A 20,303-nucleotide genomic window follows, 5' to 3' on the forward strand; every position below is an offset into this window, starting at 1 on the left:
TGTGTGTGTGTGTGTGTGTGTGTGTGTGTGTGTGTGTGTGTCTGTCTGTCTGTGTAGGGAAGAGGTTGATGTCAAGTGTCTTCTCCAGTTGTCTACTTTATTTCTTGGGACAAGGTTTCTGGCTGAACCTGTAGCTCACTAGTTGGCTATACTGGCTGTCCAGTGAACCCCGGGGGTCCTCCTGTCTTTGCCTCCTCAGCTCTGAGATTAGAGAATATGCCCTCATTGTCAGCCTTTACCTAAGTGTTGGCAATCCAGACTTAGGTCCTTGGGCACTTTACCAACTGAGCCATCTTGCTAGCCCCTAACCATGTTTTTAAAAATACAGGATCGTTTTTAGCCAACTGATATTTGCTGAGCCTTTGTTTTGTACCAGCATTGAGCTAGGTGCTAGGGGTTTAATAGCCTGGGTCTCTGGATGGTTAAGCTTGAAGGTGGAAGAAGACTGACAAAAACAAAAACAAACAAAAACCCCAAAAAACAGAACCTCTGTGCAGGCATCACCAAGCGCGACAAATTTCAGGGAGGAAATGAACAACGGGCAGAGATAGACAACAAGAGCATATGGGGATCGTGCCATTTCACACTGGCATGGCTGGTCATGTCCTCTCTAAAGAGGTGACAAGTTGAACTTGGAATGTGAGGAGCCAGGTAAAGAACCAGAAGAAGACTCCCCAGCTGTAGGCACGACATGTTGCAAGAGTCCTGTGGTATGAACAGGGAGAATAGCAAGAAGCAGAGTATGCTTGCTGAGCAGAGGAGTGATATGATCTAAGTTTTCTAGAAGCTTCCTTCTGCTTCTGTGCAGAGGAACTGCACAGATATCTTGCTTTTCACAGATATCTGAGCAATTCACATCACCAGAGACACGCTGGATACTTACAATATGGAGACAAATAATTCATAGAAATTCATAATCTGTTTCCTTGGCACATGCATGTTTCTTTTTTTAAAAAAAAGATTAAGGCATCGCTTTAAGACACTCTTACTGATTACTCTCTGTAAGATCATTTCAGGGCCAGCAAGAGAGTTTGGGTGTCAGATGCCTGCTATCAAGCCAGACAAGCTGAGTTCAGTCCCCAGGATGCAGATGGCGGAAGGAAAGAACGAACTCCCCGAGGCTGTTCTCTGACCTCCACATGTGGCAGAGGCAGGCAGATCTAAAAAGTGGGTTCCAGGCTGACCATGGCTGTATAGTAAGACCTGTCTCAAGCAAGGAGGAAGTGACTGCAGTCTAGACAGCCCCAGCATCTAAAGGATAAGTTCCAGGACTGCCCCCTCTGTGGATAGCACAGCTTCTGACCCATGTCTGGCATAGAACGTGCAGTTTTTGTAAGCATTATATACACTAAAAGATCTCCATGCCAGGTACTGTGACGTGTGACAACACTTTGGCAATTTGCCTATTCTTTCCCACAGCCACCTTAAAGATCCAGACTTCTGTGAAGACAGATCCCTTCGATCCAAAGAGGAGTTTGCATCTTAGGACATGCCTGTGACTCTTTAGATAAACTATGCCGTGTTCACATAAATTAAACCTCTGGAAGGCTAGGCTGATGCAAGGAGTTGCAGAACTGTTCCGTGTGAAGCAGACAGAGGGAGGACCTACTGGAAGGGAAGGGGATTTAGAAAAGCAGTGGGCAGTTATACCCAAGAGTCACTCCTCACTTCTAGGTCTCTGGAAATCTGCAGTTTTTCCTGGGCCTTTACTCCTCATGTCTTCATAAGTGAGTGGGTTTGTTCTATTTCTCTGAATTGCAATCTGGAAGAGTCAAGCCGTATTCATGCGCATGGAAGTATCAAGTGCCCCCAGCTTACCCTAGCCCTCTATATCTAGTTCTCAGCCTTGCTCACAGAAATGCCTCCAGAGCCTGGTCCGGTACGGTACAGGTGCTGAGATCTAACTGTGGAAGGCACCTGTGCTATAGGGAAGAATTTGGGTTCAGATGATGTGGGAGGTGAGATGTCTGGTGACAGAATGCTCTCTTGGCTGAGCAGACTAGCTAGAGCTGCAAAGGTCTATCTAGTTGGTGGCCAGTAGTGGGTACCAGTTGGGGAGCAGCTATGACGAGGACCGCTTCTGACCGGTACCTTCTTCCTACAGCTGGACATAAAGAACCACGTGTTCTTCAGTCCCATAAACTGGGATGATCTGTACCACAAGAGGCTGACTCCACCCTTCAACCCAAATGTGGTAAGCAAGCACAGGATTCTCTCCAGATATTGGCTTCTGGATTCCCAGAATCTAGGCCAACTCTCTTTATATAGCTGGTAATGCCAAGGGTTGGACGGGCAGCAAGAATCTGAATTGGCTCCAGCCGCCCTGACCCCTGGCGGCTAGTTCAGTCTTAGAAGGATGAGCCGTGGACTGCTCCTTCATCTTTCATCCCCAGCACCATAACCCCACAAAGTTGATACAATGTTTATTTTTGAGACTTGGTAGCCCAGGCTAGACTTCAGTTTAAGATCCTCCCATGCAGCCTTCTGAATACTGGGATTACAGGCACCTGTCACCCCCACCCAGTGCCTGTACAGATTTTTATAGTGTTCTTTGTCACAGTAGTGTACCCAGGCAGAGCCATAAGGTTAGATCTTTTCCTGATGATAAGAATTACATGTATTTCTTGTACAAAGTGTGTATAATGAAGTTAACAGCGGCAATGAGGAAATGGCTGGGTATCTCACCACTGGCAACATCCTTCCACACCAGAACACAATCAGGATTCACTCACTGTTTACAGTTTTCCTTTGGGGAGTTCCAGCCCATGAATGTGACACTAGATTTATTTTTTCCTTATTTCTCCAGGAGTCTGGATACTTATTATTACTGCAGCCCTGACTGGCTTCAAACCAAGTACCATGTTCAGCTAGCACCAGTTTGTGTGTGTGTACAATTCCATAAAAGCTTTACACACACACACACACACACACACACACACACACACACACACACACACAAGCGCGNCACACACACACACACACACACACACACACACACACACACACACACACAAGCGCGTGCATATGCACACACGCGCACACGCGCGCACACACACACACACACACACACACACACACACACATTTTTCAAGATAGGGATGCTGTATGTAGCCCTGGCTATCCTGTAATTTACTATGTACACCAGATTAGCCTCAAAGTCAGAGACCCACCTGCCTGTCTCCCAAGTGCTGGGATTAAAGGCATTCGGCACCACTCCTTGCATGTGATTATATTTAATGCTACATCAGAAATGAACATGAAAAAAAAAAGCTCTCTTACCCCTGCTTCCTGATTGCTTCTCTTGCCCTCTTGGGCTCTTCCCTTCCCTCTTCCCTTCTCCCCTCTCTCCACATGCTCATGGCTGGCCTCTACTCTATCCTCTCTCTGCCTTTCTCTGCCTCTACTACCCTCTTAACTCCCCTCCCCATGCCCTGCATAAACTCTATTTTATGCTATAAAACAAAAAAGAAATGAACATGAATTTGAGGTAACTTCATGAAGATGACAGAGCAGTTGAGGGCACCCATACAGGCTAAAGTTGGCTTGCCCTGTGGATAGGAAGGACTACATGCGCCAAGACCAACAATGATGAGATTTTTTTTTTTTTTTTTTGCCTGCAAGTATGTCTGCACACCAAAGAAAGGCATTAGATTCCATGAGACTAAATGTTGTAGATGGTTGTGAGGCACTATGTGGAAGCTGGGGAATTGAACTCAAGAACTCTGGAAGAGGGGCTGGTGAGATGGCTCAGCGGGTAAGAGCACTGACTGCTCTTCTGAAGGTCATGAGTTCAAATCCCAGCAACCACATGGTGGCTTACAACCACCCATAATGAGATCTGATGCCCTCTTCTCGTGTGTCTAAAGATAGCTACAGTGTACTTATATATAATAATAAATAAATCTTAAAAAAAAAAAAGAACTCTGGAAGATCATCCAGTGTTCTTAACCACTGAGCTATTTCTCCAGATCCTGAGATTATTGACAGTGGGATTTACATACCACTGGGATGTTTGAAAACGACTACTGCTGTTCCCCCTTGGCCTGGCAGTATAGGTGTGAAGCTACGAGCGCGTGCCTAAAATCTCTACAAATACAATTTCCAAATACAAGCCTAGAACCAAGCTCCCCACCCCCACCCCCACCTAGGCTTGCTCTTGGGACAAGTTCATCATCATTTGATGATGTCTGGATCCTTTCTCCTCCTGGAGTTTTCTTTGCTGGCCTGTTTTCTTCTCTTTGATACTCAGTTTTGAAGTGTCAGCCTTGTCCACTCTGACAAGTCTGGCTTATCACTCACTCATCCTTACTAACAGAAAGACTTGCAGACTCCAGGGCTCACATGAGGCCACCAGTCTGAGACATTGCTTGTTAGGGACTAGGTCCTAGCACCAGGTTCTTGATAAAAGTGGTCAGACAGGATATATAGTCAAGGGTCCTGAGATGTTGCTTGCTTTTTGGATTTTATTTTTGTCTTGGGACTGGAGTGAAGCCTCACATGCAAGGTAAGTTCTCTATCGCTGAGCTACACCCCAGGTTTTTCCCTTGGGAATTAAAAATTACAGTAAAGATAGTATGTTGACAGTTTTGTGAAGATTTGATAACAAAAGAACAATGAAAGTTATAAATCAAGGCAATCTTCAAATATTCTAGGTGGGTTACTGCAAAATGGAAGTCTTTGCCAGAAGCCTTAGTACTTCCTAAAGACATTCTTAGGGTCTTTCATACATTCCAAAGAGTTTATCTGTTAGCCACAGGATGCTAGGTCAGACCCAGAGGTGGGCAAGGACTCCTGATAAGGGAGAGGATTGGCCAATGATAGCCCAAGGAAAATTGTAATTAGGCTCTAGACCTGCAACATTCCAACCTCTCCATAATTACTGAAGTTTTAATCAGTTAATCAGACCGATGGCGGGTACAGTTCCTTTCAGAAACATTGGTTCACAAGAGGGAATTCTCGCAGAATCCTAGGAAGAGATACAGGAAAATACAGAGATCTATGATCCTTTGAGCGAGACATGCAGGATTCCTGGTTCTGCTGTTACTGATGAGACCTTGTACGCATTTCTTTAGTGCTATGTTCTTCACTTGTCGAAACCGGAAACTAACTGGTTGTCAAGACCTACATAGCTTATGTTAGGCAAGGAACATGAGAGGATTTCACATTCTGGTCCAGGAACACTGAGCCTGGGCTGGACCACTGCATCCTGTGGCCCTTCTGAGAATACTACAGGAACACAGTATTGCTTTGCTCCTACCCTCTAAATGACAAACGTTTAAAAGATTTATGTATTTTGATTTGGTTCGTATATAGGTGGTTATGTGCAGGCCAGTATGGTGTAGGGACCAGCCAAGGCCAGAAGGGGCATCAGATCCCCTGGCAATGGAGTTACAGGTGGTTGTGTAGTTTTCCGGAGGGTGCTGGAAACCAAACTTGAATCCTCTGCTAGAGCACCAAGCACTCAACTGCTCAGCTATCTCTCCAGACCCTGAACGAGCTTCTATCTGGAGTCTATGGGTTTTTCAGGGTATACCAGGCCAGCATTTCTCTGTCGAGCCTCAATTTGTGGTTAGCAGTGAAACAGCCACGCTGATGGTCTGGCATTTCTCACTTGTGGTTCTTTTGAGGCCTCTTCACCTCCATCAAGCCAGTTCTGAGTTTGTATATATGTATGGTGGCCTCAGAGTACCAAGAGAGACAACTCCCAAGGTACCTTTTTCAAGCCTGATTGGGTGGTCACATGACTAGCCTATGTTGAAAAGATAGAAATATATATTCTATCCCTGAGTGGAAATGGAGAATCTATTATTCTTCCTTCCTTTCTTTTTCTTTTCCACTTCTTTCTCCTCCTCCTCCTTTTGAGACAGGGTCTGACTATGTATTTCTGTCCCTGGCTGTCCTAGAACTCTTTATGTAGGTAGACCAGTAGACCAGGCTGTCCTGAAACTCCTAGACAACCACCTGTCTCTGCCTCCCTAGTCTTAATGGGCTTCAACCACTATCGCCAGCATTGTGTCTTTTTAAAGACAGGAGCTTATGTACACCTGGATAACCTCGAACTTCCCTTGTAGCCAAGGATAACCTGGAAGTTCTGATCCCTCTGCCTTCCCTTCCTAAGAGCTGGATTTTAAATGAGCACCACCATGCTTAGTTTGTCTATGATGATTTTTTTGCCCATTTCCCTTTATAGATCTCCCTCCAATGAAGCCTAGAAACCCCGGTGTCTCTACCATATTATCTCATTTTGTCTCTATTATCTAGGACTTTATCAGTCCCCTAAATGATCCTCCTGTTTCTCCTGTCACATTTGGTCCTTGAAGGTAGAGGTTCCTTCTGTTCTGTCCTCCATTTTCCCAGTGCTATGAGCTGAGCATATGGTAAGCATTTAGGACATAAACATTAATGGCTTGTCTGAGGATTAGAATGGAGCGTGAGACACTGTTACATATGAAGGACCAGGAGGCACTGAAACGGGAAGGCCTGACACCCCTTTCCCAGCTCTGGGATCCTTAGTTGGCTCTGATCCCTTCTCAATCTCTACTGACAGGAAGGACCCGCTGACTTGAAACACTTTGACCCAGAGTTCACCCAGGAAGCTGTGTCCAAGTCTATTGGCTGCACCCCTGACACCATGGCCAGCAGTTCTGGGGCTTCAAGTGCATTCCTTGGATTTTCCTATGCACAGGATGATGACATTTTGGACTCATGAGAGACATACACTTGGAAAGCCACCAAGCCCACCCGGCACCTGTGGGCATTACCTTTTACTGCACTAAGTCACAATGAGTCCCGAAGAAGTAAGACACAGTGGCTCAGAGAAGAGGGGAATGTTTTCCATCACGTGAAAGAACAGTTCAAGGCTCAGATTGGCTGAATAGGCTCCCAAGTACCCAGCAGTCAGTCGTTCCGACTTGCCCTTCTTGAGGAATGACTTCTGTGCTTGGTTTTTTGTTTTTGTTTTGTTTGTTGTTGCTGAGGCAGTGACAAAATATGCAAGAAAAGTAAAGAACATCTATTTGGGCTCACAATTTTAGAAGGTAAAGCCCATAGTTGGCTCATCTATTGCTACAGTCTTCGGCCAAAGCTGAGTCATCTCGCTGGAAGGGGTGGCTTAGTTATAACTACCAGGAAGCAGAAACAGAAGTCTGGGCTGGGAATAAGATACCTTCACATAAGATACTCCCAGTAACCTACTCCCTTCCAGCCTGGGGTGGGGGAGGCCCCACTTCCGATTTATCACCTCTCCATGCTATCAAATTACAAATCTATGAATGGACTACATTGCTGAAGAAGCCTGAGCCCCTCCCTCGTTGGATAGTGATCCAATCATTTACTGAAGGCTCCATCAGCTGAATACAGGAACCTTCAGAAGAGTTTAGAACCGTGGTAGCTTTTGACATTGAGTTATGAGATCACAAAGTGGTTACTGGCCACTTTTGTGTGCTAAGCAAGAGAAAGGGAGGAATGGGACAGAAGTGGGTTGCCCAGAAGCCCTGTCTGGTGACTTCCTTTAGTGTGTCATAAATCCTCCAGCTCTACTGGAATGGAGCCTGGGCACAAGCTACCTCTTAGTAAAAGGGTTGAAATGCTGAGAGAAAGGGGAGAATGTAGGTGACCAGCACTCTGGGAGAGGACCTCTTGGTATCTGAATTTTTATTTCAGTGTATAAATTGATGAAATGTAGTAAGCCTGTCATGTGTTGTCTTTGGTTTGATTGCTCTAAGTGGATGGAGTCTATGTTTCGAGTCGTATTAAATGCACTGGATATTATTTGTTACTGGGTATGGTTGCCCTAACACCTTCCAATATTCAAGGAATTCTCCACTTTTGAGCCTCTGTTGGAGCAGAGCGGGGCAGGGGGAGATGACCTCCATTTAGAATTGCAGGAAATGATAGATCCTGACTTCCTCATCCTTCTCTTAGCTCAAGTGAGACATTTGGTCCAGAGATGCATCTGTGCCACACCTGGGCCCAAGGATGGGTCTGTGAACTCCAAGTTCCTCCTGGAGAAGGGTCGACAGTGCAGACTGTAGCAGCCAGTCCCTAGGAGTCTCAAGCTTTCCTTTGAAGATTTCAAAGTCTTTTAACACACTCCCTTTTTACTTAGTTGTCCAAAGTCAGCCTCAGAGCATGTCGTTTGGGTAAGTTGTAGAGCTGATGTTCATGTCTGTTAACAGCCTTCATCCAAATGATTACTTCCCCTTCTTTTGCCAACAAAGAGACAAGATCAGAGAAACTTCGAGGCTTGAAGGGCACACTACTAACCAGCTGGGATGCTGAACTATATTTGACCTAGGGTTCTACCTTGCAACCTCTGGACAGGTCTACTCCTCCCTTAGGCTCTTAGGGCCAAGAATTCTCATCAAAGGAAATAGTACACTTGCCCTAAAAACCAGAGAAGCCGAAGAGTTCCTGTGAGTTCCAGGGCAGCCTGGTCTACAGAGTGAGTTCCAGGCAGTCAGGGAGACACAGTGAGACCATATCTCAAAAAAGAAAATAGTCTCTTAGAATAAAGCAAGAATTGGCGAGAATGAACCAGAGAGTGATAAAGAAGGGTCTTGACAGCAGCCTTCCCTCCTGATCTGGGTCTGGTATCCAGTTCATGTGCTTTCCCTTAAGGACAGAGCTGATCTCAGAGGCCAATATTCTGCCTAGCTACTAAGCTGTAGGTGTTCAAAATTCATCAGAAGGTAATTCTGACTAGCCAGACTTGGGACTGTGATCCATGTTCAGGACATTGCCCATGTGGTGTAAATTATTCTGCTTTATTTCAGTTTCTTTTCCACAAACTCCTGGCACATATTTCAGGGTAGCCTCATTAGTTGGCTGGTTTGGGGACAATGGGAGGACTGTCTTTGAATCAGTGTATGCTGGTGATTTTTACTGACTTTCCCTCTATACTTGGTTCCATTCCTTTCATACTTGGTTCCATTCCTTTCCTGTTTTGTCCCCTTTGTCCCTTGTCCTAGGAATTAAGAGGGGAGGCAAGGCTGGGACACATTAAAAACACAAAAGAACATCTGTAACACTGTTCTATTGGAGATCAAAGGTCAGTCAAGAATTACTATTTACAGAGAAACCCTGTCTTGAAAAACCAAAAAGAAACAAAAAACAAACCAAAAAACATTTTAAAAAAAAAGAAAAGAAAAAACAACAACAAACAAACAACAACAACAACAACAACAAGAATTACTATTAAGCCGGGTGTGGTGGCACACGCCTTTAGCCCCAGCACTCGGGAAGCAGAGGCAGGCGGATTTCTGAGTTCAAGGTCAGCCTGGTCTACAAAGTGAGTTCCAGGATAGCCAGGGATATACAGAGAAACCCTGTCTCAAAAAAACAAAAAACAAAAAAAAAAAATTACTATTAAGCTTTGATACGGAAAGAAACTGATTCTTATCTTACCAAGTGTGAGTTAACTGCTACAGGTGAGACACAAGGAGAGGACAAATCTTCCCTCTTATAGGAGGGTGACTGTCCGAAACCTGAACATGCTGTCAAAAGTGCACAATCAGCTGTTCTAAGATTGTAAAGTCACAGAATGCTTCACCAGGATAGAAAATGAACAAGTATGCTATGCAACTACACACACACACACACACACACACACACACACACACACACACACACACACATTATATATATAATTTGGAAATGAATATCCCATTTCAAAATTTGTATTGGTGGGGGCTGAAGAGATGTCTCAGAGGTTAAGAGCACTGGCAGCTCTTCCAGAGATCTTGAATTCTATTCCCAGTAACCACATGGTAGGTCATAACAATATATAATGAGATCTGGTTCCCTCTTCTGCTGTGTAGTCATACATGTAGGCAGAACAGTGTATACATAATAAATGCATCCTTTTGAAATTCCTATTTGGCCGGGCATGGTGGCGCACACATTTAATCCCAGCACTTGGGAGGCAGAGACAGATGGATTTCTGAGTTTGAGGCCAGCCTGGTCTATAAAGTGAATTCCAAGACAGCCAGGGCTATACAGAGAAACCCTGTCTTGAAAAAGCCAAAAAAGAAAAAAAAGAGAAAAATAAATTCATATTTGTATGTATGTGTGTGTGCATAAACATGCCATAGAGTACTTGTAGAGGTCAGAGGACAATTTACAGAAATTGGTTCTCTATTTCCATTATGTGGGACTCAGGGCTTTAACTCGGGATATCAGGCTCAGCCTTTTTACCTGCTGAACCATCTAAAGGCCCGATTCCAATGCCATCTATAATCCTCATAATAAACCTTTAGAATCCATCCTCAATTTACACGTAGAAAATACTCCGGTTAAACAACATGTTCAAGTTCACAAGTCATTTTCAGACACCCGGACTTTGGAGCAGCTGACTCTAAAACCCTCAAGCGCCTTCTGCAACTTGGTGCAGTGGAAGAACTGCTCCAGGAGGTGCTCCCGTTCTGGCGTTCTGGCACTTCGTTCGAGTACACTTACTGTACAGAATGATCCTGTGACTTGCCCAAGTCCAGATCCAGGTCATTTGCATCCTTAATTGCACACTGTATTCAATTTTGCAGCACTCCTCTAGAAAAGTTTCCTGGCTGAGAATTAACTCAATGGTACAGTTCATGATGTGGAAGGTTCTGAATTTTTATCTTCAGTGGGAGAGAAGAGATCGTTCTCCTTCACACTCTTTCCCACGTCACAACCATAGTTGTGAAAGTGCCTTAAAAATTGTGTATTTTAATATCCTAAACGCATACTGCTCTGTATTAAGACACAGATGAAAATAAAAACTGCTGGGCTTCCTACATGTGCCTGCTCCAAGTTTTGAGGCTGCAGCCGCTTTGAGTACAAAGCCAGAAAGTCCTCTCAATGATGTGGACTTGTGGATGCAAGTTTGTTTCCCGTTTCCATGGCAACCGTTGGCCCAAGCAAGCACCTCTGCCCGAAACGCTTCCCCAGCTCCACAATAGTACTACATCTCCGGCACGTCACCACTCCCTACCCCAGCTTCTACTTCTAAATTTTGGTAAGATCTGGCATTTCAGGTCTCCTGATCGCTGAGCCGGGCGTGGTGGCGCACGCCTTTGATCCTAGCACTCGGGAGGCAAAGGGCAGAGGCAGGCGGATTTCTGAGTTCGAGGCCAGCCTGGTCCACAAAGTGAGTTCCAGGACAGCCAAGGCTACACAGAGAAACCCTGTCTCTAAAAACAAAACAAAAAATGAAGGTCTCCTGATCGCTGCCCTGCGCCTGCGTCTTGGCCAGGCTGGGGCGTGGCTTGCCGCAGCAGTCACCGCCCACAGGCCGGCCCGCACTCGCGGCCTGGGGACCTACCATCTTTATCGGCCTTTAGAAGCAGTCGCTAGCAAATGAACGAAATGGGCTTCTTATTAAAAAGTGTCTCCTTCAGCTTGGAAACATTCCGCACTAGGGGAACGGGCCAGCCCGGCGCTGGCCCCGACCCCTACCCGACAGCCCCCAGCGTCCGCAGCCACCCGGCACAGCCCGTCTGTCGTCCTGTCGTCATCACGCCGCGACGGAAGTCGCTCGGGGCCCGGAGCCACGCCTTCTCGGCGCGCGGCCTTGGATACCTGGCGGCCACTGGCCTCAGGTAAGGAGAGGTCGGGTGGTGCGGGCCGCCTGGTAGTTGGGTCTGGCTGGAGACGATGACTGTCCCGCCGTGCCGCTCTGGAGACCCCTAGGCAGGCGGATTTCTGAGTTCGAGGCCAGCCTGGTCCACAAAGTGAGTTCCAGGACAGCCAGGGCTACACAGAGAAACCCTGTTTCGAAAAACCAAAAATACAAAAACAAAACAAAACAAAACAAAACAGGAATCCCGCGGTCGGCAGAGGGAACCTGAGGGCGCGGAAGCGGGCTAGGAACGGTTCCTGGAGATGATGGAGAGTTTGTAGCTCCTCGGGCTGCGCGGGTTCGGCGTAGCCCAGCGGAGGAAAACCCAGGACGGGGAGCTGTCGAGTCAGACTTGGCTGTCGGTGCAACCACGCTTGGTCCTTTTGGTCACTCTGGCAAAATTTAGTAGACCTTGTTAGGTTATTGAAGAGAAAATAAGAGAATGGTTGGACAGTGCTACCCAAATATTGTTTCGGTATTATTATTACTGATTTTTAAGCCTTATCCTATTCTTAGGGAAACTCATTTCTAATTCTAGTAGGACAGATTCCAGATCTACTTCTCCCTCAGAAGGAGGTGGTGGGGTTAAACTACAATAAACTGCTACCTCGAAGTGTATTCTTCCGTTAAGAGCAATTCAGTACTCAAAAAAGGTTATTCACTTTTTCCAGAAATCTGCTCCCACCCCAAATACGTCTCAAAAGCAGAAAAATATAAGTCTCAGTACTGTGATGTTTGGGTTCTTTGTGGCACCGTGTAGTAATAGGTCACAATCTCTAATGTGATCGTTGTGACATTCTAATCAGGAAACTGGAGAAGGCAGAGTACAGCATTGTAGGTACACAAAATGAGAACAAGCATGTTCAAGGATGGATGGAACCAGAAAGTACAGCTCTGTTGGGGGGGGGGGGCTGTGGTGGCACACACCTTTAACCCTTGCTTGGTCTACAGAGAGTGTGACAGTGCTACACAGGAGGAACACTGTCTCGAAAAAACCATGAATAAATAAATAAATAAAACAAGCAAGTAGAAAATAGCCATGTTGTGTGGTGGAGTCAACATGACAAAATGTTTTCAATTTCATTGAAGGGGTGAAGGCTGCAGCGTAGTTAATAGACTGCCTGCATGAGACCCTGGGTGTCTGTCTGCCCGGTCCTCAGAACAGAAGAAAAAAAACAGTCATTTGAGAGGCAGCAGCGTGGCGGCAATGTGCCTGTAATCCCAGCACCCAGGAAACTTAAGGCAAGACATTGAAGAGTCCAAGGTTGCCCTCCACAGTGCATTAGAGGCTAGCTAACCTCGTCTCGGGAGAAACAAAGTATATTGAAGGTCTCTCCTATCAGCTCTTAAAACATGGGTTGGAATTGGGCAGTCGTCTAACAATTTAGGTAAGAACAATGATGTCCAATATGAGCACTAGAGTAGGTTTCAAATGGACCAAAAATAGTTTATATATAAATTAATATAAACTATTAATCCCAGCACTTGGGAGGCAGAGGCAGGTGGATTTCTGAGTTCCAGCCTAGTCTACAAAGTGAGTTCCAGGACAGCCAGGGCTATACAGAGAAACCCTGTCTTGAACCCCCCCCCCAAAAAAAAAAATTATAGGGCTGAAGAAATGGCTCAGTAGTTATAAAAGCACTGGCTGTTCTTCCAGAGGACCCAGCCTCAAATCCCAGCACCCACATGGCAGCTCACAACTTCTGTAACTGCAGGGATTTGACACCTTTATACAGATAGACGTACACATTTGCAAAACACCAATGCACATTAAAAAAAAATACATAGCACATTTGCTTGCACAAGACCTACAGCAGATTGGGCCTGCCAACATTGTCTCATGGAGGGGACAGGAGTCAGGAGGCCTTGCCCCTCGCTGAGACTCTGTGGGCACTTAAAAGTTGCTGGAACAGGGGAGACATTTTCTTCAATGGTAAGGCATTGCCACACATTTCTCACATTCCCACAAGCAATCCTAACTAAACTTATTAAAAAGAAAAAAAGACATAAAAATAGAGGAAAGACTGTCTGGGAAGAAGGGAGTGAGTGAGAGGGCACAGGAGCTCATAGGGAGAGTATGGTGCAAGTACATTATGTGCATTTGTGAAATTATCGCATTGATATATGCTAATAAAAATTTTAATAAATAGGAGTTATATCACAAAAGCCTAAGAAAAAACAGTATTGGATATACTTAAAAATCTTACCACAGGGAAAGCTCTTCTAAATGCATTGTGCCGTGCAGAAGCCAGAAAGAGAAACATTAATACCTTTGAATTTATAAAATGTATGACCTGCAAGATTAAGTCAAAAGTTAAGCAAAACTTAAGTTACCAGTATCCAAGACTAAAGGCAAATAAACTTTTGAAACACTTGTTTGATGACTGATTAGGAAAGTATAAGGCCGGGCGTGGTGGCGCACGCCTTTAATCCCAGCACTTGGGAGGCAGAGGCAAGCAGATTTCTTGAGTTCGAGGCCAGCCTGGTCTACAGAGTGAGTTCCAGGGCAGCCAGGGCTACACAGAGAAACCCTGTCTCAAAAAACAAACAAAAAAATAAATAAATAAAAATAAAAAAGAAAAAAGAAAAGTATAAAAAGTATAAAAACTCCATGGAAAAATGACCAGAGGACTCAGGAAAATGATAAGAACTACAAATGGCCAATGTGGTAGTTTCCCCTTATCTGCAGCAGCTATTCTAAGACAGTCAGTGGATGCCTGGGACTACAAACTCTCAGTGTGTGTGTGTTTATAAGAACTAATATTACTGGGGCTGGAGAGATGGCTCCAGGGTTAAGAGCACTGGCTGTACTTCTAGAGGTCCTGAGTTCAATTCCCAGCAACCACATGGTGATTCATAACCCTCTTTAATGTTATCTAATGTCCTCTTCTGGCGTGCAGGCATACATGCAGATGGAGCACGCATAAGTAAATAAATAAGCAAACTGATAATACAAAGCAAAAGTTAGGTGATGGGGCTGGTGAGATGGCTCAGTGGGTAAGAGCACCCGACTGCTCTTCCGAAGGTCCAGAGTTCAAATCCCAGCAACCACATGGTGGCTCATAACCATCCGTAACAAGATCTGACGCCCTCTTCTGGAGTGTCTGAAGACAGCTACAGTGTACTTACATATAATAAATAAATAAATAAATAAATAAATAAATAAATAAATCTTAAAAAAAAAAAGGTTAGGTGATACGGTTTCTCTCAAAATGCCTTATTCTAGGCTTACCTCTGTGGTTGAGATTATACAGTGCCTGTGTGGCAGTGAATTATTAGGATATTGTCATGGTGCATTGACTAGAGCCCTATGATACCAAGACCATCAGTCTGACAGACAGAATTGGTAACTGAGTGACTAATAGCTAGGTAATATGAATAGCATAGGCTACACAAAGAAATGACTCATGTCCAGAGCTAGGTAGTGTAGGATAGTGTTAAGATCTCATCATACAAGCTTGGAGGGACATACCTTTAATCCTAGCACTCAGGAGGCAGTGACTGTGGCTGGTGGCTCTCTGTGAGTTTGAGGGTAGCCTGGTCTGATCTACAGAGCTGGTTCCAGGACAGCCAAGGCCACACACACACGCACACACACACACACACACACACACACACAATTGTCTCAACAACAACAACAAAAAATTTCATCATACTTACTACCCAGAATGGTTCTTATTTCTGGAATTTTCCATTTAAAATTTCAGATCATATTTAACCTCTCTAAAAACTAGACCCTTGAGAAGCAAAGCCATGGATAAGGAGCTTGTTGTTGTTGTTGTTGTTGTTGTTGTTAAAGATGACAAAGACTGCAAAACAGTGGTATGTGGGAACAAATTGTTAATGGAAATATAAGTTAGTGTTTTGAAGGGTAGTTTGTACATTTTTTTAGCCATTTACGGATAGTCTAATGCTGCAGATACACAGAACGCCACATTCACATGTTTTTAGGGAGATGGAGAATGGCTCAGCAGTTAAGGGATATACTGCTCTGACAGAGGACTCTGGTGTGGTTCCCAGCACTCACATCAGGTGACATATAACTGTAAGTCTGCTTCTAGGGAATCTGCCTTCTGGCACATGTATATACATACATATAAGTAAAATTTAAATGAGTCTAACTGGGCATGTAGATGCAGACCTTTAATCCCAACACTTGAAGATAGACAGGTGACTCTCTGAGTTTGAGGCCAGCTTGGTCTACATAATGAGTGTCATGACGGCCAGAGCTATAGAGTAAGACCCTATCTCAGATAGACAGACAGACGGACAGAATTTTTAAATGAGTCTGGGTAAGTAGATAAAATTTAAAAAGTCTAGGAATGTTTTTAGTCTTTTACTAGCAAAGAAAATTGAAAAACATTTCATTAAGTTTATGATTGGTTAAATAGTTGTATTATGTCCTTAATACAGAATACTATGTGGCTACTTGGAAGAATTGGTTCATATGTAAAGGAAGGTTGTCATATATACAATGTGTTTCAGAGTAGCATTTATGGTAAGATCTTATTTTATACAATAAACTTAAGTTGTGCCTAAAATAATATAGAGAGGTATACCCTACACTCGTCAGGAGTGAGCAGTCTCAGCATACAACAGTAGGGTGGTGGTAGGAAAAGACATGAAAGTAGGCAGATAGGAGAGCCAGAGGCACAGCCTGAGAGCTAAAGCCAGGCAGGCTCAGGCTGCGTCGGGTTTGGCCATTGGCTTTTCACTCTCAGCCTTTGAGGGCACTTTTAAATTACTTCTTCTTTGGTTTGTCTTTATCTATAAGGTAACCATGGAGAAGGAGCTGCGGAGTACCATTCTTTTCAACGCATACAAAAAGGAGGTGTTTACCACCAACACTGGCTACAAATCTTTGCAGAAAAGACTTCGGAGTAATTGGAAGATTCAGAGGTGATTGTGGATACTGCTTTCTGAGTGATAATGGTGGCCTGATGGTAGAACTTGTCAATAGTTTGAAGATTAGTTAGCATATTATTAAGTTGCCCTCCAATAAAAAACAAAGATTCATTATAATTATGCATATATAATATTTTAAGATGTCAGATGTTTTCTCCATATTTTATACTTAACCTTAGCTAAGAGACAGACACATTTTAGGTTTGTTTAACATTTCAGATTAGGGAAGGAAAAGTGAGAGTTAAATGAAAATGTCTTTGTTTTCAGATGAGCTTTCTTTAAATGTCTTCTCCTGCTGTGGTCATGAGGATGAACCTAACACCCTACACAGGCTACACAAGCACTCTACCACTCAGTTACAGCTCCACTCCGTAGTGGTTGGGAGTTTTGTTTTGTTTTGTTTTTAATGAGTGAAAACATGTAGTTGTATAAGTTAAGGTTAGAGCCAGGCTTTGTGGCATGTGCCCAAGTCTCAGCACTTGGGAGGTAGCAGTAGGTAGAGTAGGACTTCAAGGTTAGACTTGGCTACGTAGGAAGTTTGGGGCTAGTCTGGGCTGAGTCCCTGTCTTAAAATATAAATACACTAATGGAAGAGTTTATTGTATTAGTATTTGGAAGACTTCTTTATACTTTAGTGGGGGCTAACTTGAACTCCTTTGTTATTGGGAGTTTCTGAACCTGGCCTGGATGCCTCTGGGGCAGTCTGGTGAGGGGCTCTCACTCTGGGAGAGAGGCTGTTCTAAGCCCCTGTCTCAGCCTTTATAGTTCGATGTAGTCAAGAGGCTATAATAACTCATAAATTGACTTAAGTTATGGCTCTAACTTACTCTTAAAATCACTTTTCAGCTTAAAAGATGAAATCACTTCTGAGAAGTTAATTGGGGTGAAACTATGGATCACAGCTGGACCAAGGGAAAAATTTACTGCTGCTGAAGTAAGGAATATCCCTACAGAAACCAAGAGAGAGGCCAGGGGCAAGCAAGGGTCTGAAATCATGGATTTGAGTCTCCCTTCTGCACCTGCTATGTTCTCTTAGAGTAGTCATCTCCTCTCTGTGGCGATGACCTGTGACTCACCACAGAGTAAGCCCACTGGGAAGGTAATTAAAGGTCAGGCACACTTCTTTGCCATAATTTACTTTGAACATAGCACAGCTATGTAGCCCAGTCTAGCCTCAAATCTGTGATCTTCCTGTGTCCACTTTCTAAGTACTGGAATTACAGGTGTACCCCAGCATGCCCAGCATTTAAACCCACAATAAGAAAGGTGGCATTTCTTATATAGGTGCATGCTAGTCCTGAGTGCTGGCTCCTCTGTGTAGTGCTGGGGAGCAAACCCAAGGCCTTGTGGCTGCTAGGCCAGCATTCTACCACCTGAGCTACATCCTCAGTCCCCCTGTGAGCATTTTAGAGCTTTAGTGCTCAAAGGTGAACTTGGAGGTAGATTGTTCAATTTCGATTTTTCGAGACAGGGTCTCTGCTGTCCTGGAACTTGCTTATAGACCAGGTTGGTTTCAAACTCATAGAAGTCCTCCTGCCTCTGCCTCCCAAGTGCTGGGATTGAAGGTGTGTGCCACCCCTTCTGAATATCTTTTTGGTTTTGGAGAGAGGGTTTCTATACATAACACTTTCGTCCTGGATCACACTCTGTTGACTAGCCTGGCCTCGAACTCACAGAAATCCACCTGCCTCTGGCCCTGGCATGTTGGAATTAAAGGCATACACCACCACACCTGGAAGAAATAGATCTTATATAGAGAGGGGAATTTTATCCTATCCTATAACCATTTAAATGGCTAACGGGTTTGTAGTGCTTACTTGTAGTTAATGCTTTATTCGTGCTGTAGGTATTTTAACAAATGCTTTTGCCCACAGTCGTTGTTTTTTCCTTCCCGTAGTTTGAAGTCCTGAAGAAGTACCTTGACAATGGTGGGGATATCCTTGTGATGCTGGGAGAAGGGGGAGAATCCAGATTTGATACCAATATTAACTTTCTTCTAGAGGAATACGGAATCATGGTTAATAACGGTGACTATCGTCTTACTACATTTTATCTGTTTGTTTGTCCACGAGTATGCCACGTGTACATATGGACGTCGGAGGGCAACGGGGTGGAGTTGGCCTGTAAGGTTCAGTCTCAGGCTCTTAGGCATGGTGGCAAGCACCTTTACTCACTGAGCTATCTTTGGTTTGGTAATTATTATTTTAAACAAAAGTATCGATTGCCTGTTTAATCTTTGTGTCATAGCTCTCTTGACCTGCTGATATCCTGGGAAGACACTCTTGCCAGGGTGCCATGGTTGCACATTCTGAGCTCTCTAGCAGACTGAACCTTTGATAAAATGGAAGGGATTTGAACAGAGTCCTAGTTTCTTTTCATTTCAAAATTTGTGTCTCTATGTCAAGCTTGTTTCTAATCTGAAATGTATCTTCCTGTTTTGCCCCTTAAGATGCTGTGGTTAGAAATGTATATTACAAGTATTTCCATCCTAAGGAGGCTCTGGTTTCAGACGGAGTGTTGAACAGGTAAGAGTGTTGAAGCTGAACACCCTGCACATGCCTCTCCCTGTACATACCACCTCACTGCCATACCACCCTTCTCGGCCTTCTCGCTTTATTTACTTCTTATTCCTCAAATTATATTCTTCCATCTTTGGAAACCTTCTCATTTACCTTTCATCGGGGGGCTTTCCACTCCGAGTGGGATTAAACTGTATATTACTGGAAAGCCTGGAAGTAGGGTAGCCATTGAGTATGGATTGACTGAAGGAGTCTCAGCATTAGGACCCAGGTCTCAGATTTGCATTCCTGTTTGCAGAGGAGCTGAATATCTTGATTTGTTTGTTTGTTAAAGTCATTATCTTCCCCTTGCCCCCCTTAAAAAATTTTTTTTAGCGAGGTCTCCATATGTAGCCCTGTCTGGCCTCAAACTTATGATCTTCCTGCCTCACCCTCCCAAGTGTGTGCTGCTTTAGCTGGATTCCAGCAGGTTTGAACAGTTCCCTCATTAATGGCTGCTTGCCATACTGTCTAGAGACAGCATGATATGATTTGGTCTCACCATTCACTCTAGAAAAATTCCAAGGGTTGCTGTTTGAGCCCTCCTAGGCTCCATCCTAGACCCCATGCACATTCCAGACGGAGCCTGATTTCACCTGATGGAGCCTGAGGCTGAGTCAGCTTTCACTGCTCTAGATCCTAACAGATGACGGGTTTTGGGAATTAGGAAAGGAGTATGTTAGATGGCCGCATAGGTGGCCCATGGGCTACTTCCTGTGCTGTAAATTAATTCTTCTACACTTGAGCCTGCATGTTCAAGCACTCTGCTGATCCTGGTTGTATAGTGTAGAATGTGGATCTAGGTTATAGACCCTTTCCTCAGGACTCAAGATGGAGGAAGTGAGATTATGGTTATACACCTGTGATCCCCTCACTTAGTAGTCTAATATAGAGGACTGGTACAATTTTGAAGCCAGCCTGGGCTAAATAGTGAGTACCAACCATGCCAGACAGTGCTAAATGGAAAGACTTCCTTCTTTCCTTCCTTTCCTATGTTCATTCTTTGAGAATTTCATAGCCTGTCTTTTGATCATATTACCTCCCAAATCCACCCCATCTTTCCACATCTTCCAACTTTGTGTCCTCCCTTTTAAAGACCCTATTCCTAAAGCACAATAAAAGGAAACTGAGCTGAATATCAGTCTAGTTTCTTCTTCTTCTTCTTCTTCTTCTTCTTCTTCTTCTTCTTCTTCTTCTTCTTCTTCTTCTTCTTCTTCTTCTTCTTCTTCTTCTTCTTCTTCTTC

At 44.3% G+C, this 20,303-nt stretch overlaps 2 protein-coding genes across 4 annotated transcripts in view; both read left to right on the top strand.

The window, feature by feature from the left end:
* Positions 1-7,777, top strand: part of Sgk2 (serum/glucocorticoid regulated kinase 2) — a 25,868-nt gene extending 18,091 nt beyond the window's left edge. The window contains exons 13-14 of one of the 2 annotated variants that reach the window (XM_021193118.2): positions 2,105-2,194; positions 6,548-7,777. In XM_021193118.2, the coding sequence (XP_021048777.1) occupies positions 2,105-2,194; positions 6,548-6,709 (252 nt within the window). In that variant the 3' untranslated portion in view covers positions 6,710-7,777. The remainder of the gene's footprint in view (positions 1-2,104; positions 2,195-6,547) is intronic. The other variant, XM_021193120.2, reaches the window with a different exon arrangement.
* Positions 7,778-11,402: 3,625 nt separating this feature from the next.
* The window catches only part of Ift52 (intraflagellar transport 52), a 38,599-nt gene continuing 29,698 nt past the window's right edge, over positions 11,403-20,303 (top strand). The window contains exons 1-5 of one of the 2 annotated variants that reach the window (XM_021193395.2): positions 11,403-11,576; positions 16,371-16,495; positions 17,348-17,435; positions 18,399-18,528; positions 18,951-19,026. In XM_021193395.2, coding sequence (XP_021049054.1) covers positions 16,377-16,495; positions 17,348-17,435; positions 18,399-18,528; positions 18,951-19,026 — 413 coding nt within the window. In that variant the 5' untranslated portion in view covers positions 11,403-11,576; positions 16,371-16,376. The remainder of the gene's footprint in view (positions 11,577-16,370; positions 16,496-17,347; positions 17,436-18,398; positions 18,529-18,950; positions 19,027-20,303) is intronic. The other variant, XM_029536656.1, reaches the window with a different exon arrangement.

This window comes from Mus pahari, chromosome 3, assembly GCF_900095145.1.
Source record: "Mus pahari chromosome 3, PAHARI_EIJ_v1.1, whole genome shotgun sequence".
Taxonomy (NCBI): domain Eukaryota; kingdom Metazoa; phylum Chordata; class Mammalia; order Rodentia; family Muridae; genus Mus; species Mus pahari.